Below are 23757 nucleotides of genomic sequence, written 5' to 3'. Positions count from 1 at the left end.
AGAGAGAGAGAGAGGTGTGTGTAGAGAGAGGTGTGTAGAGAGAGAGAGATGTGTGTAGGGAGAGAGGTGTGTGTAGAGTGAGAGAGAGAGATGTGTGTGTAGAGAGAGATGTGTGTGTAGAGAGAGAGAGATGTGTGTGTAGGGAGAGAGAGAGAGAGAGAGGTGGGTAGAGAGAGAGGTGGGTAGAGAGAGAGGTGGGTAGAGAGAGAGGTGGGTAGAGAGGGAGGCGGGTAGAGAGAGAGAGAGAGGCGGGTAGAGAGAGGCGGGTAGAGAGAGGGGTATAGAGAGAGGGGTGTAGGGAGAGGGGTGTAGAGAGAGGGGTGTAGAGAGAGGGGTGTAGAGAGGTGTGTAGGGTTTAGAGAGGTGTGTAGGGAGGAGAGAGGTGTAGAGAAGAGTGGAGAGAGGTGTAGAGGAGTGTAGAGAGGAGAGAGGTGTGGAGAGAGGTGTAGAGAGGAGAGGTGTAGAGAGGTATAGAGAGAGAGGTATAGAGAGAGGTATAGAGAGAGGTATAGAGAGAGAGGTATAGAGAGAGAGGTATGGAGAGAGAGGTATAGAGAGAGGTATAGAGAGAGGTATAGAGAGAGGTATAGAGAGAGGTAGAGAGGGAGGGAGAGAGCGGGAGGTAGAGAGAGAGACAGAGAGCGATGGGGAGAGAGCTAGAGAGGTTGGAGAGAGAGTGAGAGAGAGAGAGAGCTAGAGAGGGTGGAGGGAGGGAGAAAGGGAGAGAGAAAGATAGGGTGGAGGAAGCACGTGTGTGTATGGGTCCAGGGAATAGCGTAGGGTCTCACCCAGAGGTAGGAAGTACGCAAAAATTAAGGGTACCAGGGGTGAGCCACCCAGGTAGTTGCTTGGAGCCCTTAAAGGCAGATGCAAATAAGAGGAAAATTGGACAGTACAACTTTTGCAACTGATTGTGGGGGTCCTAGGCCAATGAAACCAAACAAACTAAACAGAAAAAAAGACACCCAAGGTCAAAGAAATGCCGATCCTTACAAACCAAAAATGGTAAATTGCACCCTGCAGAAGTGTGCGCATTTTTTAGGCATGCATATCAGCCCACTTAGAATGATACAGCTATACTACTATTATAAAGAGAGAACTGTGTCCTTTGAGCCAGGTAAACTCGAAAAGTACCCCACCAATCCAAACACCCAATACAGCGTTGGAAAGGGGAGGTCCAGGAGATGGACAAAGGCTATAGAGAACCACACTATATACATTAGGGGGGGACGTTAGGGGAAAAGTAGTCCATAAAGGCGTATGGATACAGTGATTGCGCGCGGCGTTCGGCGGCATCACAACGCTTGGGAGAGGCGTAATGGCGTGTGGGCTTGAAGTCATGTCAACGCGACGTTCGCAGTCCGGACCGGAGCGCAGGAAGGAGCAAGAGAACAAAACACGACATGCGGGGAGGAGCGGCGGCGCGGGACCGACACACAACATTGGAGTGCCCAGCGTGGGGAGGAGCGGCGATGCTCGTGGGAGCGCAGGAAAGAGCAAGGGACACACACCCGACATGCGGGGAGGAGCGGCGGCGCGGGAGCTGGTATGTACGCTCTGCTGCTCCCGCTGATGGCCGCTCTGCTGCACGTCTCCTGCAGCGGTGCTGCCCCCAGCCCCCTTCTGCCACGGACAACGTCGGGGCGGGCTGATAGTATATAATAAAGGGTGTGGCGTAATCCTGTGCTTATTCAAGAGGAGTGGATCTCGCACAGCTCAGGTGATCTCAAAATGAGGATTTGTAATGAGCTTTCGTGTGCCGCAGGGTGATAAACACTGTCTAGCCCAACAGTGTGTAAAGAAGAATCCAAAAGAAGGTCTCCCGCCTAGGGAGAGGAAAACCCAGCGCACTACTTTAAAGAGACCAGTGGTCTAGTCCATATTCCATTTAAACAATGAATGGTAGTCTGATATAAGTTTATCGATTATCCAGATTTATTCAAATAGATGTGACGATGTTGAAGCAGGTATAGCACATCAGTAAATAACATTCCACATATATGTAATTTCGGGTGTGTTAACCCATCACACGACCCAATGCATTTCGGGCGTAGCCCGTCGTCAGGGGAATTACTCTACAAACAAAAGACAAAAGTCAACTGTAGTATCCGGATAATATGCAAGATCAAACAGAACTAATAATAACTGGATATGGTGCCAGATTATAACCCAATAAAAGAAAAGCCGAGATGAAAAAGAACGACGTGAACCAGGTGCATAGATGTAGAAACGGATATGCAAGCATAGTGACAGGAACAAAAAGTCGTGAGCTAGAAGTACCCGGTAACCGCGATCGATATACAGTAATTAACTCAAATGCTGTAGCGAGAATAGGAAACATACCAAGAGACAGCGTAGTTCGTAACCGCCACCAATATAGCGGAATTAGCAACGAGCTCAAGACAAGCGTACTCACCGGTGTGAAGCTAACACGGACTCCGCTGAGTTCCGAGAAGGTGAACGCTCGGAGAGTGAGCGGGGAAGTAAATAATGATAGGGGTAAACATAGAGGTAGGACTGCGTGGTGCAGGAAGGATAGGCGCCATCTTAGAGTGTGTGAAAGTAGTAAAGTGCAAAACATGTAAAAGGGTGCCATCTATGAATGTGCACAGCGGTAAACAAATGAAAAACATGGCAGTATAAACAGGAGAAACGAGAGTGATAATACAAAATGCAACAAATAACCAGAAATTATAAATAACATAGAAATTCCATTCGATCGTTAAGACCCGAGGGGGCCATCGTGGTTAAGTAACGAATCCAAAAGTTCTCTCTTTTAAGGAGGTAGTTCTTGTTGTTCACTGTGATGGGAACTTGTTCTAGTACTTGGAATTTAAGTTGAACAACTGAATGTCTGTTCTCCATGAAATGGATGGCCACACTAGATTTCTGATTTTCAGTCCGAATATTACTCTTGTGTTCCAAGATTCTCGTGCGAATCTTCCTCTCTGTGTGGCCCACGTAGCACTTGCCACATGGGCATTTAAGAGCATAGATTACATTCTTGCTGTTGCATGTAGCGTTCACTTTCAATTTGATAGGAAAACCTTTCATGGGATGGTTCACTATATTACCCTGTAAATCCTGTGCTTCCCATAGTATTTTGACACAGCTATGTGAACTTTCTGGTACTTCATCTAGACATATCACATAGTAACGGATATGCGCCTAAAACAAGCCAAACCTATTGGCTCTGCTAGTCCTAGTTAGTTGTATAAAATGAAGGAGTAACAACAGTGATTTGTTTTTTGTATAATTAGAATTCAAATTGCTTTGATTCTGAAAATAGGAGACAGAATGATTTATTACTTAAGTCTATGGAAGGGGTGGTGATATTCAGAATGTCTCAATCATCCGCGTTCTTCTCTTCACATCAGTGTCCTCTGTAGTTCTCTCCGAGACAAGCATCCTTTTTCTCCCCACGTCTTTCTGAAATAGTAGCGTCTACTACCAATCTGGAGTGGTAGGGAGGAGGTAAAAGGCAGCGGGGTTGGGAAGGAAGTTAAAAAAAAACACTTACCTGGGCCAGCAGGCGGCTGCCTCTTCTCCATCCTCTTCTTTTTGTCCCCGCAGACAGCAGGAAGTACCCGGGATGCTAGGCTCCCCAAAGCCAATCACAAAGCTGTAATGTGGTTCAGCGCTCAGACAGGGACTGGGAGGCTTAGTGTGTTCCTCACCAGGCTGCGTAAAACAAGCCTGGTGGGGCGGTTGCAAAGCGCGCAAGACATCATTTTATTTTAACTTGTGAGCAGTGGGAGGACGCTCCTCCGCCTTAGCGCAGGAGCCGCCACTTTTCTAAAATCCTCCTTCTGCATATCTACCTTCTCATCTCCTTCCCCTTCGGCACCCTCTTCTCTCTAGCATGTACTTCCCTGCATCTCCTTCACTTCACCATCCCCCCAAACCCAAGGTTCTCCAACCTTTTTAGTAATAAGAGCTACTTATATTCAATGAAAGTCATCCCGAGCTACTAACATTATTAGCGTTGTATTAGTGACCACGTCAGACATGATTACATTACTGGCACCATATACAAGATTACCAGCCGTAATCGTCCTGACGCATCGGCCAGGGTTGCCAGCAGTAATGTAAAAGAGGCTAGGTTAATTTGGAATGTCGCTATTTGAGTAATACAGCTGTGCCTGCAATGTCCCTGGCACCAAGGCAATAAAGGTAATTACAAGTCTCCCCAATGCAATATGATTTATCCCTCAAATATCAGCTTTTAATACATGTCAGAATTTTACCCATTTTTCTCCAAACTTCACTCGTGAGTTCTGAAAATACACACAATTGTGTCTTGAATACACTCACTCAAAAATAACTTTATACGGCCAAGGGCCATAAAAGACAAGTAATGCAATAATCAGGATAACAAACAGTTATGAATCACATCCTATAGAGAGATTTGCATAAAAAACAGTATTCCAATATGACAGAAGCTATAAAAGTGTCAAAGTGTTGTGTGCATGGTGTAGAAAAAGATGTCAGCATGTCACATTAAATAATAATCAGGAAAAGGACACATTCAGAAATAGACACATTCGGAATGCAAAAAACATTGAAACACCCTTCGTGTCAGCATAAGACATGTCCATTACTTTGCAGATACATTTCCTTTGCTTGAAAACGTGCGTTATATAACTCACTATAGTCAAACAGACCCTTAGGGATGGAAGGGATTGTAAATAATGAAAAGCTGTCTTACAGGCTCTAATATTAATATCCTTTAAAAATGGAAGTAAAATAGTTTCCGAAAACTACAGTAAAATGTGCAGAAGAGCATTAGATGCGGCTTGGTTTGTGCTGAGGGGTTATCGCATGGGCACGGGTCGCGAGTCGAGGGTTGCCCAACAGGATCAGGAAAAGGCACCATTTAATGCAGGGCACTGAATCTCAGCCTGGTTTACAGGACTCGCTGGCAGTTGTTAAGTGTCCATGTGACATATGTTTCCATAGCGTGTCCAGATTTCGAGGCGCTGTACAGGGGCACCGCGAGTTTTTACCATCTCAGTGCGATCTCTGTAACTCTCAGCTCAGCTCCAGGGATGACCTTTAATAGTCTGGCTAGGAGATGAATTAAAGGCCTCAGGGCTGCAATAAAAATCAGGGAAAACCAGAATATTACACATAATTTAAATATAGATTAGCCAAGGGATGCAGGTAACTTTATCTAATTTCATTCAATCCTTAATCACATTACGGCTGAAGTTGGCTTCCGCTTTGTCCAGATTGCTAGCCACAGTAAAAGCGGTTGAATGCTAATGAGATCGATGACCTAGTCAAGGCCAAGTTCTGCATGGGTAATGCAAGTGATCTACCGGCAACAGACTCACCTCAAATCGCAGGTACCAATGAGAAAAGGTAGAGCCTCAGGTACTAGTGGGAAAAGGCTGAATTTCAGGTACCGGTGGGAAAAGGCAGAGTCTCAAGTACCAATGAGAAAAGGCGGAGTCTCAGGTACCAGTGGGAAAAGGCAGAGTCTCAGGTACCAGTGGGAAAAGGCAGAGTCTCAGGTATCAGTGAGAAAAGGCAGAGTCTCAGGTACCAGTAGGAAAAGGCAGAGTCTCAGGTACCAGTGGGAAAAGGCGGACCCAAGGGACACCTCTTCTTGCTTTGACATGGACTGAGTTTCATCCACACTTGCTGTGTCATCCGAGGGTGTTCTGCCACTACTTTATTGGACAACAATCTCCTTGTGCGGGTCCTCCAGACACAGTTAATATACCTGGCAGGTCAGCAGACTGCTTCATCCTCTCAAACCTGAGACAGGTCGCCTGGACTCTGGCATGTTACAGTCGTGGCTGAGCCCCCCGTGATACATATGCTGAACATCATTCGAATTATGTTAAATCAGTCGGGTGATGACATCTCCAGCAATGAAGCATTTCTGGGGAGAGACTTTTTGTCCTTGTTCCAACTAGTTAAATGAACCGTGTTAATCGTATAGGTTAGCAGGTTCTGAATGCCTCATAACAGATGGAGTCGTCTCTATACCTCTCTATATTACAGTTCACAGCTTGTCAGTATCTCAGCAGTGCCTCCATCCGAGCAGAGTAACATCCAGGGCTGTCAGATAGAGGACACAGCCCCCCATTTAAGTGACAGGATGTAATCTGGCATGTGAAAATAGCGCCTCCAAGGATGCTGAGGCGCGCAGGGGTTGGATGGTTACTGTGGTGATGGTTGCAGTGGACAGGCTGCAGGATCTTAGCGGTAGATTGGCTGCTGATGGATAAAGGACTGTTATAGCCTGGATCTTTGATGCAATTAATTAAAGTAATTAGTAACTGAGATTAACACAATGCCAGCGCTAATGATATACTGTCTACTACACAATGAATTCATTGTAACAATAATGTACAAGGTGAAGCCTGAGGAAAGAAAAACAGAACGAAATGTAAAATCACAAGTCACTAAAAGAAACAAAAATGAAGTGTTTGAAGGATAATGGAACCAGACTTTGCAGAATTCCCATTTCACGAAGGTGACTGGTGCCACATGGTCTGTAGCACAGCGGGGGCTCCGCGGACACCGAAAGCAGCCAGGTCTCGCGTGGGCGTCCTGGGACCGCATGAGTGGGCAGTGATGGGTTCATGGATTTACAGGCCAATGGGAGCATTGATGACTGAAACAAGATCAGCAACAACAGAGCTTCCAGAAGTGGATTGTCTAATGGGCTGAAGAAGGCAATCTTGGAGCACAGATGAAGCAGCAGGGACTCTGCGCCCAGACATTAAAGGGCTAATGTCACCTTCAGCTTACCTCCATTTCGGATAACCACCACCGTGGCAAAAGAACTAAAGGGGACTTGCGAGACTGAGGAGGATAAACATCACTTGCGGATTAGAAACAGACACCTGTGAGGTCTCTCAAAGTCAGCGATGGGTCGCGGATCAAGAAGGTTCACCAAATCTGCAGGCCAGGAATGCGCTCATCCCACAAGATGCTCTTTGGCCAATCACTGCAGTCTGGGCTGCAAGGTCCTTGTCCTTACTGATTGGCTTTCGCCCTTGAGATGACCTCCACGCAGACTTCAGCCAGCTGGGATTTGCTCTCCAGCCCACAAGGACCAGGATATTCTCATGCAGTTCCCCCTCTTCTTCCAAGGCATGTCACAGCGGCGGGGCTTCTCTAGGTCTTAGGCGTGCTTCTGGCCTTGAGGGGGAACGGCAGCACCTGGAGCCTTACCCCAGGTGCGTCTGTCTTTGGGCTGGAGCACGCAGTTTCCATCCGAAATCTATTTAAGGTGCAACTCCAGCCTAGATGGTGCTAGCATTTATCCCGCTCTGAAGACCCTAGTAGGATGTCAGAGCCAGCCAAAGCATGGCTCTTCCTAGCATTTCAAGACAGTGTGCATATCCTCCTGCAATGTTTACCTGTTTCACAGGCTTTCTGCATAGGCCAGCAAGGGGGAGTGGGGGGTGGGTGGGTGGGAGGCAACTGGTTATGCTTTGACCAAAAGTACAGGGTACTATAACGCCTCACTAACGTGTGGTTCAAGAGTTTTATACTTCACTAAAGTACTACAACGCCTCACTGATGTGTGGTTCAAGAGTTTCATACTTCACTAAAATGCTGCAACGCCTCACTGATGTGTGGTTCATGAGTTACATACTTCACTAAAGTACTGCAGCGCCTCACTGACGTGTGGTTCATGAGTTACATACTTCACTAAAATGCTACAACGCCTCACTGACGTGTGGTTCAAGAGTTACATACTTCACTAAAGTACTACAACGCCTCACTGACGTGTGGATCAAGAGTTTCATACTTCACTAAAATGCTGCAACGCCTAACTGACGTGTGGTTCATGAGTTACATACTTCACTAAAGTACTGCAGCGCCTCACTGACGTGTGGTTCATGAGTTACATACTTCACTAAAATGCTACAACGCCTCACTGACGTGTGGTTCAAGAGTTACATACTTCACTAAAGTACTACAACGCCTCACTGACGTGTGGTTCAAGAGTTTCATACTTCACTAAAATGCTGCAACGCCTAACTGACGTGTGGTTCATGAGTTACATACTTCACTAAAGTACTGCAGCGCCTCACTGACGTGTGGTTCATGAGTTACATACTTCACTAAAATGCTACAACGCCTCACTGACGTGTGGTTCAAGAGTTACATACTTCACTAAAGTACTGCAATGCCTCACTGACGTGTGGTTCAAGAGTTTCATACTTCACTAAAATGCTGCAACGCCTAACTGACGTGTGGTTCATGAGTTACATACTTCACTAAAGTACTGCAGCGCCTCACTGACGTGTGGTTCATGAGTTACATACTTCACTAAAATGCTACAACGCCTCACTGACGTGTGGTTCAAGAGTTACATACTTCACTAAAGTACTGCAATGCCTCACTGACGTGTGGTTCAAGAGTTTCATACTTCACTAAAATGCTGCAACGCCTAACTGACGTGTGGTTCATGAGTTACATACTTCACTAAAGTACTGCAACGCCTCACTGACGTGTGGTTCATGAGCTACATACTTCACTAAAGTACTACAACGCCTCACTGACGTGTGGTTCATGAGCTACATACTTCACTAAAGTACTACAACGCCTCACTGACGTGTGGATCAAGAGTTTTATACTTCATTAAAGTACTACAACGCCTCACAGACGTGTGGCTCATGAGCTACATACTTCACTAAAGTACTACAACGCCTCACTGACGTGTGGATCAAGAGTTTTATACTTCTCTAAAGTACTACAACACCTCACTGACGTGTGGTTCATGAGTTACATACTTCACTAAAGTACTACAACGCCTCACTGACGTGTGGATCAAGAGTTTTATACTTCACTAAAGTACTACAACGCCTCACTAACGTGTGGTTCAAGAGTTTTATACTTCACTAAAGTACTACAACGCCTCACTGACGTGTGGTTCATGAGTTACATACTTCACTAAAGTACAACAACGCCTCACTGACGTGTGGTTCATGAGTTACATACTTCACTAAAGTACTGCAGCGCCTCACTGACGTGTGGTTCATGAGTTACATACTTCACTAAAATGCTACAACGCCTCACTGACGTGTGGTTCATGAGTTACATACTTCACTAAAGTACTGCAACGCCTCACTGACGCGTGGTTCAAGAGTTACATACTTCACTAAAGTACTGCAACGCCTCACTGATGTGTGGTTCAAGAGTTACATACTTCACTAAAATGCTGCAACGCCTAACTGACGTGTGGTTCATGAGTTACATACTTCACTAAAATGCTGCAACGCCTCACTGACGTGTGGTTCATGAGTTACATACTTCACTAAAGTACTGCAATGCCTCACTGACGAGTGGTTCATGAGTTACATACTTTACTAAAATGCTGCAACGCCTCACTGACGTGTGGTTCATGAGTTACATACTTCACTAAAATGCTGCAACGCCTCACTGACGTGTGGTTCATGAGTTACATACTTCACTAAAGTACTGCAACGCCTCAATGACGTGTGGTTCATGAGTTGCATACTTCACTAACGTACTTCAACGCCTCACTGACGTGTTGTTCAAGAGTTACATACTTCACTAAAGTACTACAACGCCTCACTGACGTGTGGATCATGAGTTACATACTTCACTAAAATGCTGCAACCCCTCACTGACGTGTGGTTTGTGAGTTACATACTTCACTAAAGTACTGCAACGCCTCACTGACGTGTGGTTCATGAGCTACATACTTCACTAAAGTACTACAACGCCTCACTGACGTGTGGTTCATGAGTTACATACTTCACTAAAATGCTGCAACGCCTCACTGACGTGTGGTTCATGAGTTACATACTTCACTAAAGTGCTGCAACGCCATGAAAACACATCCTACTTGCTCAAAATATGCAAAAATAAGTGCATGGTGTGCACTGCAAAGTCCCTGCAAGATGTCTGGCCAGGTCTTCAAGAGCTACTTTGTAAGGGAGCAAACCTCCAATAATTACCTGAACCCCAGAATTTGATCACCCCAATATTTACCAAGCTATTTCAGCTCCCGAACCTCCAGTTGAGCTAGAGACTACATTTCTCATCAGGAAACAAAAACAATTTAGCAAAGTTGACCAGAATAAAAATATATGCATAAAGGACAGAGTTCTAGATCAAAAATAGAGCTAAAAGAGGTTTTCATAAAAAAATTATCAAAGGGCAGTACAAAGGGGGAAATGCATGAACTGCTATGAAGCCCAATACAGAAGTACAGAATAAATGAAAAAACCATAAAACCCTCGCTAGGCATGTTCTAAGCAAACATTTTAAGTGTCCGATTCATGAAGAGCACCAACAGCATAACACCTACGAGGACAATGATGCCATCCTACGTAACACAGAATCCCAGAGGTGTTACAGGCAATTCAGACAAGCTATTAATAGATTCTGCAAATTCAGCACAGTATGATCATGGTTAGGGTCGCATTTGGCAAATCAGGAACAACAACATAATAATTAAAACGACTTAATTATTTAGCACTAACCCATTTCTTACAGTAAGATAAATCTACCACTTGCTGCCACAGCAACTGCACTCCGGAGATGTATAATATAAATTAAACATTTACTTAACATTGGCTCATAGAACTAACCGCATCAGCGGAACATCCAGCAGAAGTTCTTAAAAGTATTACTTTTGGTATATCTTGGAAGCTTCATTTACAATACATACTTTCTAACAAGATGTTGTACACTTGATGCTCCAGGAAATAAGGGGAGAGATGGCTTTTCAGCAGGACACTGATTGGGAGCGGGGATGAGCAGGAGGAACTGAATAGAACACAAGAAAACTGCATCCATTTTATAATAAACTAGCAGCCCGTCCCGACGTTGTCCGGGTATGAATTGCTGCCGGCCAGTAGTATATTGTTTCGTAGGATTTCGTTTTAATAGCATTTCTTATTTGTGACAGGCCTGTGAAAGCTCCGATTCACAGTGCACTGCTGATGCACTTAAGAGTGCGCGTTCAGTAGTGTGTGAATTAGAGTTTCCCTACTTTATTTTTCCTTGCAATATTGTATAGCGCGAACTCGACAACGTGGCATGAGCACAATTTACATTACAGAAGAACACATTCATTTGTGGTAGGCACGGGGAGACAAAACGATTTGCCTGGAATCACAGGATGTTGAGCTGATGCCGAGTTTCGAACGTAGCTTCCCAGCTCTAAAGTTCGCAATTCTAGAACTTGGGCGGGAGGTGTGTCTAAAAGTGTATGTCGGTGCTGGCCATCAATGAGAGAGACCTGTGCATTTTTCAAATGGGTGGTGAAAAAATATGAGTATGTTGCTGGAGATGTGGGCCGCCGTGCCACCAATGTACTTACCGGGGAGGGTAAACACCCATTATTCCACAACTTTCTTTCCGCATACCATCACTCCGCATACTTTCATTACGAAAGTACCATGACTCCGCAATGCCATTATAACGCATGGCATTACATTTTATATGCTTTTACCACGCATACATTTACAACGAAATTCGTTGTAAATGCATGAATGGTAAAAGCATATTTTTTTTTTAATGTTTGGATAAGGTAAGTATGGGTATAGGGGTATATGTTTTCGGGTACTGAGGTATATGTTTTGGGGTGTTTGGGTATTTTAAGGGTTCAGATATAGTTTTGGGTTATGGGGTACAGGGGTATTTTAGGGTTCAGGGATAGGTTTGGGTTTTGGGGTACAGGGTTATTTTTAGGGTTCAGGGCTAGGTTTGGGTTTTGGGGTACTGGGGTATTTTTAGGGTTCAGGGGTAGGTTTGGGTTTTGGGGTACAGGGGTATTTTAAGGGTTCAGGGCTAGGTTTGGGTTTTGGGGTACAGGGGTATTTTAGGGTTCAGGGCTAGGTTTGGGTTTTGGGGTACAGGGGTATTTTTATGGTTCAGGGGTAGGTTTGGGGTTTGAGATACAGGGGTATTTATAGGGTTTAGGGCTAGGTTTGGGTTTTGGGATACAGGGGTATTTTTAGGGTTTAGAGCTAGGTTTGGGTTTTGGGGTACAGGGTATATTTATAGGGTTAAGATGAGTTAGTGTTTAAGGGTGTTGGGGTATTTTAAGGAGTAAGGGTGGGTTATGATTATGGGTGCAGGGGTATTTAAAGGGAGCAGGGTGGGATTAGCACACGATATGAGACATGGCATGAAGGGCGGAACGTACCACACGCCCCCAGCGTTTGTCACGCCCCCAGCACACGCCCACAGCACAACGCAGACACGCCTACAAGGGACTACTTTGCTGGCACAGTTCTTTTACCTTTTAAATGTATATGGTGGGCGTCTGCATAGCCTATGCCCGTCTGCTGCAACTGCCCTTTCCAACGCTGTATTGGGTGTTGTGATTGGTGTTGTGGTTCCTGAGATTACCTGCCTCAAAGGTTTGGGTTCTTTCTTTATTATATTAGTATGGATGACGTACTGCACAGAATTGTCCTGTGCTCTCCATGTCAAGCTATCCTGGCTGATGAGGGCTGAAAGCCCGAAACCGGTCCTAGGATGCTAGTTTCCAGTCCAGGGAGGACCTCCCTGGACTGTTCCCATGGCACAGGGTCAAGACTGATTTGCATATGGCTGGGTCAAACTGGAATGGCATGGTGAGCAAAAAAACGAGGGATTTAGGCCCAGATCCCTGTACTGGGGTGAATGTATGACATTGTTCTGCATTCTGTCCATCACTGTTAATTTTGCATTTAACACTCCGAGTGGGACGGGTATGCTCAGACGTGAATCCGGTGCGCTCCATGCCACTGGAATCAAGCTATCCTGGCTGATGAGGGCTGAAAACCTGAAACCGGTCCTAGGATGCTTGTTTCCAGTCCAGAGAGGACCTGGCGTGGCAGTTCGGGCTGGACTGTTCCCATGGCACAGGGGCAAGACTGATTTGCATATGGCTGGGTCAAACTGGAATGGCATGGTGAGCAAAAAAACGATGGTTTAGGCCCAGATCTCTGTACTGGGGTGAATGTATGACATTGTTCTGCATTCTGTCCATCAACTGTTGTTTTTGCATACTGCACAGAATTGTGGCATAACTATTCATAACCTTATTACATTTCTAAATGACGTAGATAACTCAATTCAGGTGCAAGTTCATTGGTTACAGCACCAGTGAAACTAAACGTTTCAAAAATAATTTTCACACGATATTTGCAGTTTAAATATTTTGAAAAAGACTATAGCATTTATATAGAATAGATGAAGCCCAAATAAATCATATTTTATTTCAGAGCTTCAGTAATGAACCTCATGCTATAGTGTTTTCGGTTTCGTATAAACAACATATCAGCAGACAGTTTAATGGCATGTTCAATTCAATTCTCAAGTTACCTGGTTGAGCAGCACCACTTACTTGTGATGCTCCACCTCCCAAGGAAATAAATGTGATAATGTGTGAAATGATACATACCTTATACTACAAAGACATATCTATAAATTGCAGAGTTATAGGTCAGATAAGACTTTTTTGTTTCAGATTTTACTTTCAAACTATTTAACGGAATCAGTAAAAATCCGGAAGATACTTGGTCTATCTATCTCTGGTTCTCCATGTCCAATTTGGCCCAAGGGCTTTTGAAGAAAATCCCTTATGCGGCATGCATATGAAATCCCAATTTTAATTCTTGCTTTCTCCACTACAACTAAAACTATCCGGATCGCAGACAGAGCTCATGCCAGAACAGGACATTTGATGTACATCTGTACAGTGAGTTTTGAGACATTTGCATTAAAAAAGTAAACATTCTTTAACAGGTTGATATTAAGTATATCTGTACAGGTAGGTTCATGAGCCAGTTCATAAAAGTGTGTGGGGAAAACAGTTTGACAGAAATGGTTTAGAAAGTTTCTGGTTCATGAACAATTAGACCTCATCTGATAGGATAAAGAGGAACTACATTTTGTCTCTGTCCGCCGTCCCCGGTTGGTGTTCAAGAACGTGCTGTTTACAAATCTTGCTCTACCAAAAGCCAGTGCTACAAACACTTTTCAAAACTCTCTCTAGGTAGGGGCAAGCTGGTCACCCACTGACCCCAGGAAGGAGGAGGACACTTACGATAGTTGTAGGAAAAGTCCCTCGTTTTCCAGGAGTAGCAAGGTAAGTAGCAGGGCAGCGTTCATGAATCAGAGCCGATGATGTCCTAGGGCAGACTTCGCCAACGAGTAGCTTATGAGCTAATGGTAGCTCTACAGCTACCTGTTTAGTAGCTCTCCTCTGTGCAGCCCATCATACTAAATTTGATTTGCTAGATTGAATTAACATGCTTATACCAAAACTGATAATGTATCACAATTCCAGCAGTGTGGAGAAGACTGCTTCGGGAGATGCAATGAGATACGAGACTCCCCCCCCCCCCCCCCCCGCCCCCCCCCCTCTGGGAAGGCACAACACTGAGACAAGCCCTCAAGGGCTTTCAGGGCTGGGATACAATAGGTATCTTCTCACTCGCTGACATGTGGGATGCTAATGTGGTTCCCTTTGAACACCTCCAAGGGGAATATCAAATGCCGACTACTCAGTGGCTGAAGTACAGACAATTAAGGCATGCGCTTATCGGGGGCTTAGATAAAGACGGGGAAACACAGGAGGACTCTCCGTTAGAGAGGAGGCTGCTAGATGTGCGAGTCCGACACAAACTGATATCTCTACCAAATGGCACGTTACTGTGGAACAAACAGGGGGCATTAACACAGCTGAAAGATAGGTGATAACAGGACATAGGGGAGATTGATGATGAGGAGTGGAAGGAGGCATTGAGTTTCCGAACGGTAGTTGCAATTAAGACCAACTACCAGCTAATTCAGCTAAAATTCCTCCACAGGACACCCAAACATTGCTTCACAAAATTGGGAGGGCGAAGGACGCCCATGGTCTTAGGAAGTGTGGTATAGACGGTACATTTATTCATACCTGGTGGCAATGCCCTCGAGTCTGCTTTTTTTGGGAGCAGGTGGCAAGATCCCTGAAGGGGGAAGCTGGAGCTGCCATTGAGTTGATACCTAAAAAGGCTCTACTGGGAGTGTGGGAATCCTCAGACCTCATTCGATACCAGAATATTCTGGTGAATGTGGGATTTATGGTGGCAAAAAGCGACATTGGCCAGAAATGGGGATGCAAGACCCCATAATCCCCAACACCCCCTCCTCCTGTCACTCAGAGAATGGGAAGCAGGATGGAATGCTGTAAAATACTAGCGTTAGAGCTATAAAAGGGCAGAAGTTGCGAAAAAAAGTTTGACCTGGCTAGCTGCTTTGGGGTCACGGGATGAGGATTACAAGAGGGTTGGGACTCCATAAACAAGAAAGACCACACTTATTTAGTCTGTCTTAGACATTTGCATCTGTGGTTTAATGGATTATAGTGGGTTGAAGGAGGGAAGGTGAGGGTAGAGACTTATACGATTGCCACTGTGTCGCAGTGTCAGAATGGTGTGCATGTACAAATGTTAAAAAATTATTAAAAAATAACCTGATAATGTATGCAAGATAAACATTTATGTATTTTCAAACTCATAAGATGTTTGGAGAAAGCAGATGAATTTCCAAACTCTATTTAAGGCCAACATTTGTGTAATAAATCGTATGGCAGTGGGGAGACTTAACACTAGTATCAATATCTAGAAGCCATAGACAATACAAATGGATCTGTTAAATATTACCCATATGGAGGGCATTCAAAATTGACCAAAGCATTGTTAAATTACTGCTGGCAGCAGTGCCCGAAGCACAGAGGTGGTCACTGCTGCTGATCTTGCATGGATGGTCACAAATGTAATCTTTTCTGAAGTGGTCACTATTACGACACCAATAATGTTAGTAGCCCTGGGTGATTTTCATTGAACATAAGTAGTTCTTATTCCTGAAAAGGTTGGAGACCAATGTCCTAGTGAGTCAAAAACAATTTATGAACAACGGCCCAAAGAAGATGTGGTTCAAGAAGTTTATGAACGGCATTTTTATCGCACTCACCAAGAATTAGGCCTTGCTCATGAATAGCAATGGTGCTGGAAATGCTTCTGCATTACGAATCAGAATTTTGCCGATGCAATCCAAACACTACATTTTTGCATTTTGTTCCAAATAAGGTATCAGCATTCAAACTAGAATTACCCTTTTCTGACAGTAGAAGCTGCATTATTATCCAGGATATGAATAGCAGGCGTAGCACAATGATACACAACTAAATATCAAAGGCATGGCCATAAGCAATTAGACTGCTCTCCCAAGATAGTTTCAAAATTAGTCAAAGTGACGTTCACTATTCTAGGACTGCATAATATTACAATAGTAAATACAACTGCTTAAAACATTATTGAGTATGTATGCGTTATCAAGGCTAAGATGCAGAAAAATGGCTACAAAAAAAGTTTCTATTTTGAAATGATATTTGGGCAGATAAACATTGTCATCACTTTGAGATATCGAAAATTGTTTCATATATTGCTTATCTAACCCTCAATGTAAATGTAGGGGTTTCTACTAGAGAACTGAGGTTTTAGTATCAACTTGCCAAAATATTGACTACCAAAAAATTGTGAAGGTCAATATTTATAAGTTTGCTATACTCAAGGTACATATATGTGGAGTTAAGAATAGTTAATCTATACTTATCTAAAAACTGACTTTCATAATTGAGTGGTAGAGAATATTTTAGCAATTATATTTCAGTAGGTCATTCATTCTTGAGATCTCAAAGCTTTAATTCAGCTTGCATGAGAATACTTTACAACAATGGCGTCTTACAAATGTATTATTTGTGATATTATCATAGCCATAGTCCTGATAAGGACTATTTACATGCAATGTGGTTGGTGTTGCTCAAAGCTGGTTTTCAACAAGCCGTACTGCCCAAAGTTCTATTTTTTACTTATACTTTCATGTTTAGGAAACCAATATGTTCTCTGTACAAATGAATGTTAAAGATTTGTTCTACTTGTTTGTATTAAAGAAGTAAATGTAAAGATGTGGATCCTTTTCCGAGTGGTAATTATATTGTCTATAAATCTAGTTCACAAAACAATTTCATTTTATAGTTCCCTCAGAAAGCACTGACTAGGTAAGCATAAAAGAAAGCAAACAGAGTACCCATTATAGTACAACATTTCTACATACGAAGATAATACTCACAATTCAAAAGACGGTTAACAAGTAACAAATATATTATGCCTATCAATATTTCAGTCGGCTTCGTCTAGCTTACTTAGCATGTACTAAGCTTTTTGCCCTAGAGTCACAATGCTTCTCCATAAGATCAAAGCATCAAAAACAGTTATTGTGACGAAGTTGATGGCAAATAAAATTGGCCCCGTTGGAAGCAAGCTGTCCAGTTTGTGGATTTTCAAGGGCAGATATATTTTGGATATAGTGTGGTACCGTGCTTGAGTTTGTCTGTGTGTATCAATCCATTTTAATGTCACTTATACAAATGCTAATTAGCAATACCATTAACATAAAAGGCGATTCCATCTGTTATGATCGCATTTTGGGTCATCTACGTATTTGGTGATTTAATTAAATAATATTGCATATTCATCACTACAGCCCAGTTCCTTGTTTGACACTTTCATAAAATATTCATCGAGTGGTGCTTTTTGTATGGAAGGCCTCATGTCATAACCACCAGGGATTTTGGTAAGATTTATGCTCGCTCTCTTTTGTATCAAGTATTTGAAAGCCTTTTTAATTGTTTCATAACATAAGTAAATGGCATCACATTTTGATATATCAGGCGTAAACTGATTTAGGTATAATGTCAAATTCCTGGCCTAACTACAAAAGAGAACAATCATCAGTTAAAGTCCCTGAGTGTTTAAAGTGGCTTATACAGATAGCTCTGATAGTGTCTGCCCCAGGACACAGTGCTATATCTTCATATATATTTTTAAAGATCTCAGTTTTCATTAATGCAGATCAACACAAAGATCAAATAATGAACATTTGCCTAGAAGTTTATTTACTTAATTTATCAGATCATAGTTTGAAGGATTTGTTTGCAGTCCTACTATCTGTAACTCAGAGGTTGTTATTTAAAGGGCAAGAAGGTGGTTAGTCAAATCGCTGGGTTTGTTCTCTATGCTTCTTCAAAAAAGTTCACGCATTACCCTATAACGACAGGAGTTCTTGTTCTAGCTCCTAGTCGTTTTTTCAAACGCATTTCTTTGTATACGTACAAAAGTATTAGAGATAGCTTTCTATGTTGTTGTGGTCTAATTGAAAATGGTCGAAGAAGGTGCGACGGCTGGGATAGTTGGCGCATTCTACCACATAAGTCTAATAAAGTCTCAAAGTCTTATCCATTCTGTGTCCAAGTATTTTCTGGTTCTCAGGAGTAGGAAGAGCCATCCATTCTTCCTCAACTGGAGAAGTCCAGGAATCAACAACAAAGATTAAAATTAAAATTAAAATTAAAATTGAGGTTGTGGTTTCAATAGTTATTTTCTTTTCTTGTAGTTATGTAAACCCCTTGCCAACACATGTTTCGTCTCAGGCTGTTCCTGTTACAGCAGACTTCATCAGGGCTTAATATCCAGTCTCTTATGCCTATTCCTGAGTTGTATAGGTGAAACATTAGCAAATATATTCTATTGATCATCTTATGTCATCCCAATTCTGTGCTGCGGCAGTGGAGAAGATAGAAGATAACATACCTTAGAAATGAGTGACTAAATATACTACCCACAGTGTCAGACTAGAGCCACATATACAGAATTGGGACATCATAAGATGATCAATAGAATATATTTGCAAATGCTTCATCTGTACAACTCAGGAATAGGCATAAGAGACTGAATGTTAAGCCCTGATGAAGTCTGTCTTAACTGGAACAGCCTGAGACGAAACACGTGTTGGCAAGGGGAATACATAACTACAAGAAAATAAAAGAACTATTGAAACCACAACCTCAGTTTTAATCTGTGTGCATGAAGAACTTTGTTGTTAATTGAAAATGGTGGTGTAATACTTTGTTACATTAAGGTGCTGCCTCCTCATTGCAATGAAATTTAGACAGAATATTAGTTTACAAATCCTTATGTTCAACAAAGCATTTCTTTGTGAGCTTTTTAGAGAAAGTAAAATACACTACTTAGAATTCCATACATAGGATATGAAATTGGTTTAGCATTTCATTGTCCTAAAGTTGTTAATCTGCACACACATCATCATTTCATACCAGTTCCTTGTATCTTTACCCATGAAAAATCACACATGATCTAGCATGCAAAAAATGTTGGTAAATGGTATATGGAAAATTCACAAACAAATTGTCAACTTTATTCATTATTTAAACATGAAATGAAATGAAATGAATGAAATGAAATGAAAAGGCGTTTTATAAAGCGCAAATTGCTGCCCTGAGGCGTCCAAGCGCTGAAAAAAAGAAAAAGAAGGACAGCGCTAGCTAAAGGGGATCCTAAGTCGAGGGGAGTGGGGTTCTATCTGTTAAACGGGAAGGTTTTTAATTGTTTCCGAAAGGAAGACAAATCCGGGTTAGCCCTCAGATGCAGAGGGAGGGAATTCCACATCTTGGCTACGTTATAGGAGAATAGCCGGCCTCCTGCTCTGGATTTCCTTATTTTAGGGACTGTGGCAAGAAAGGAGTTAGACGAGCGCAACTGTTTAGTCGGATGGTATGTGGTAATTAAAGAATAATTAATCGCTGGGCCTGTTTTCCAAAAGGCCTGTTGCGCAATACACAGAGATTTCAAAGTAACTCTCTCTCTGACAGGAAGCCAGTGGAGGCTCCTCAGTCCAGGCTTGGCTGAGAGTCTGCGGGGAAGCTGGAGCAATGTGCGCGCAGCGCACTTTTGAATTATCTGGAGTTTCTGGAGGATATAGTCTGGGGCTCCTAAGTACAGGGCATTGCCAAAGTCAAGGCGGGATTGAATCAAGCCTTGAATCACAATTTGTTTGGCTTCAAAAGGCAAGAGAGGCAGAATCTTTTTAAGGAGTCTAAGAAGGCCAAAACAGATGGCAGACAGCTTGGTAGCCTGACTGTCAAATGTCAGGGACTTATCCAGCCATACCCCAAGACTTTTTAGTGTCTTTGGGGGTAGGTGGCTGACCTAGACAGGAGGGCCATATGGAGTCAATTGTGCCTGGAGCAGAGTGGCCGAGGAGCATCAGCTCAGTTTTTTCTCCATTGAGCTTAAGGCATGACATAGTCATCCAGTTCTTTACTTCCTGTAAACATCCTAGTAGATCAGTCATTGCTTGAGTGTCACTTCCCTGAGCAAGAGAGACTACCAGCTGAGTATCGTTCGCATAGGTGATGATCTTAATACCATAATGACGGACGATCTCAGCCAGTGGTCTCATATAAACGTCAAACAACGTCGGGCTTAACGATGAGCCCTGTGGGACTCCACATCCCAAAGATTTGCTAGAGGAGATTGTATCTCCCTCAAAGACTTGAAAGGATCTATCGCTCAAGAAGGTGTGGGCCCAAATTGGTTTTGTATAATTAGCAAAATTTAAGTTTTCAACTGTTTTCCAGATTCATATTTCTGTACGGCTGTAAAAAAGAGTCCTTAAAGTTTTCTAAATTCACTCAATGAGAACAATAAAGAATATAAACTTAGGAAATCAACAAAATGATAGTCCAAAAATCAACTCAAGCGTAAACTAGAGGTCTGAAGGTGCAATCAGGCTCCGAACTCCAAAGCTCACTAATCTCTAAAAAACGGTCAGTTCTACCTACACTTACTGACTATATGCTGTCACTATATGTTTGTGAAGGTGATGTATTTGTGAAGGTGAGAGTTTACTTTTCAGTCATAGCCTGAGAATTAACCTCTGCTTCTTTTCACTGGTGCCCTGTCTCTAAGGCCAGTCCAGTTTTCTGCAAGAATCAAGAGAGAAGCAATTCTTCCTTCTATTGCTAACAAGAGTATCCATCAGAAAACCCAATGAATCATCCAAATTCTCAAGTGAGGGCAGAGTTCCCAGAAGGACAGTTTTGTACACAGGAAGAGGGCACATGATAAAGGGGACTTACCATTTAAATCAATGGAAAAAGAATAGAGAAGCAATTTATAAGAAAAAGAAGCACAGCTTGGGTCAAGAAGACAGATGCTGAAGGAGGCCAAGAAAGAGGCAATTGCGTTTGAGGAAGGCTTTTGATTGTATTGCTGATTTATCTGGGACAGGTTGCCCGAAGGGAAGAGAGATGAGTCTCCTACCTCTTTGACTTGATGGAGTCGGTCAGGATACGGGCTCTTGGTTCTCCGGGCGGCAGCGGGTGATTTATGGTGGGTGATGGTGACAACGGTCGCCCCGCTGGGAGCCTGCTGTCTCTGGCTACCGGGAGATGCAGATATGGGCGTCCCGGGTGGAAGCAAAGAGACACTTCTGGGTCTTGAAGACGTCGAGCTCTAGAACAAGCAACAAAGTATTACCGTCTACCCCTGGGCTACATGGCTATGATTAACACGTCTTCTTCTAATAGGGGCCTAATCTCCCTCACCCAAAAACCTGCAGCCATGCTTAGTGCAAATGCTGCTGCATTTTATACTACAGGCTACAGCTTGCTGCTGCTAAAAACACCTATATTAACTGTAGTGCCCATCATTTCTTCTGCTTTCATATTTAGTACTTTGTAGCCTGCATTAGAACATATAAGCATCTAAGAGACAGAGCAGAGTCTGGAAGAGATAAACACACATGGGGCACTGGCTAGTCTGTTTCTAGAAGTAGTTATGATAGAGAAATCTAATTAGTCCGGCAGGAGTCCTATGGGAGACGACCCAGAAGGATCAGAGCCAGAGACTTGTATGGATGTATGGTTGCAAGAATAGTGTAAGGTTGACTGCCTATTGAGTCACATATCACAGAATTTTAAGTAGTAAGATTGGTGATATGGTTCAGTATCATGAACATGAAGTCCTGGTACACAAAAGAACATATTTACTGCCACCTCCATGGAATCCTTTTGCAAAGAAAAACTGAGGGTAGAGAGAGTGTATTACCATTCAGTCCTCTCACAGTTCCCTTCTTTCTTGGAGTTGAGGGAGCACCTAGCACTTTGGGAAGTCTACCTTCACTACTACCACTCCAACCTACCCGCACTGCCCAATATCCATTAGCCTATGTTAGTCTGTAACTCGATAGAGCACTTAACAAAAAGATACAAAAGTAGACAAAAAGAAGATTAAGCAAACAGGTGCTCCTCAAAGTGAGTTTGGGAGCAGTTGGAAATGTACCCTCTCCACAGGGTCACCCCAAATGTTTTATCTCATTGCTGAACCCTATTTTTGCTAGTAACAGAACGGTGTGCTTTACCACTGCTAAGCGGAGGTAAAGTGCTTGTGCTCCCCCTTCAACTTAATGAAACTGGTATACACCCGATTGGCATATTTAACTTACCTATAAGTCCCTAGTGGTACCAAGGTGTACCTTGGACCTGTAAGTTAAATGGCACAAGTAGACCGAAGCAACCATTGTGCCATCCAGTACAATGACAATGTAAACATGACTGTAGGCCTGCCACCATTAGCCTGGATGTGAAGGTTTTAACTGAAAGGTTTGACTTGTCAAAATAACCTCTTTTGACAGGTCTAAACTTTCCTTTTAAATATTTGTAAGTCCCTTCTAACTAGCCCTTATTGCCCAAGTTGCAGGATTCATGATATTTAAAAGAAGGACTTGTAAAAGTTTTATGTTAAACATTTCCCTTTAGTGACTAACACCATAAAGCTGTTCCAAATGAAATCATTGAGATATAATATTAGGTTTTAAAAATGTTATATCTGCCTAGGGAACAGCTACAAATTTAATTTTTGGAGTTTTTGAAATATTTTTTACAACCCCAATCCAATGGTGAAGTTAGATTTGTAATAAATATTTTGGAAACATGATTTTTTTGCCCTGCTTGAAGTCCCTAGAAGCAAACTCTGCTTGTTGCTCCCTCTCTCTGCCAGCCAGTAAAATAGCAAATCAAATATGTGAATGAGGTGTAAGCTCACTTGCAGGACAGGGACAAAAGGCTTTAGGAGTGGGCCATGTTATTGTGCCCTTGACAGGATGGACCGCGGTTTGGGCGCAAGGACTTGATTAACTTCAAAGAGACCTACTCTGCCAATGTAGCTGGCACTCAGGCCTGCATCTTTTTTTTATCCCCTTTGCGAGACTGGATTCCGTCATAGTGGGCTTCTTATTCACATTTCAGCTTCAGACTCTTCTGGAGTATCAAGACCTGTGTGACAGATCAGCTTGGGTTTTTCATATCACACTTGGGGTGTACTTCAATTGAGGAAACCAGACCGGCAAAATAATTTGTGTGTATCCACTGAAAGTTCATCTTTTGTTTAACCAAACATCTGTCTTTGAGTTTGTTGGGGGTGAATTGACTGCCTAAAATTGGATTTTAGTGTTAGATGTGGGAAGACACTGGGATTACCATAATACACTCACTGCACACAACCTCAGCTCTCAGAGCACAAGTGGAATGTGGCTGAAGCCTTTAACCAGCTTGAAAATGACCAAAGTGGGTAAGGTTAGCCCCACTAGGATGCCCCAGGCATTCCCAGGGGTCATTCCTACCAACTAGTTCATGCCAGGCATAAATATGGCATCTCGAGTCATCCAATGCAGAACACTCCTGGACCTGTGGAAGATCAGAAGAGGACTGAACCTGCTGTCTGAGACCTGAGAAGAGCCTAGAAGACTGGACCTGCTCACCCTCTTCTACCCAGGGCAAAGTAGATTCCAAGGGTCATAAGGCTGACCTCTGGTTCAAGCTACAATGACACAACAAAATACAAGAGGCCTTTCCTC

At 43.1% G+C, this 23757-nt stretch overlaps 1 protein-coding gene across 2 annotated transcripts in view; it reads right to left on the bottom strand.

Moving 5' to 3' along the window:
* OSBPL10 (oxysterol binding protein like 10) overlaps positions 1–23757 on the bottom strand; it is a 789797-nt gene that overhangs the window by 331944 nt on the left and 434096 nt on the right. The window contains exon 5 of one of the 2 annotated variants that reach the window (XM_086942107.1): positions 21165–21356. The exons of the other annotated variant lie outside the window; for it this stretch is intronic. Within the exon in view, the coding sequence (XP_086798233.1) occupies positions 21165–21356 (192 nt within the window). The remainder of the gene's footprint in view (positions 1–21164; positions 21357–23757) is intronic. 2 annotated transcript variants of the gene reach the window in all.

Source organism: Lissotriton vulgaris, chromosome 10 (genome assembly GCF_964263255.1).
Source record: "Lissotriton vulgaris chromosome 10, aLisVul1.2, whole genome shotgun sequence".
Taxonomy (NCBI): Eukaryota; Metazoa; Chordata; class Amphibia; order Caudata; family Salamandridae; genus Lissotriton; species Lissotriton vulgaris.
Note: the sequence above shows the minus strand (reverse complement) of the source record. Positions and strands in the feature narration are given on the sequence as shown.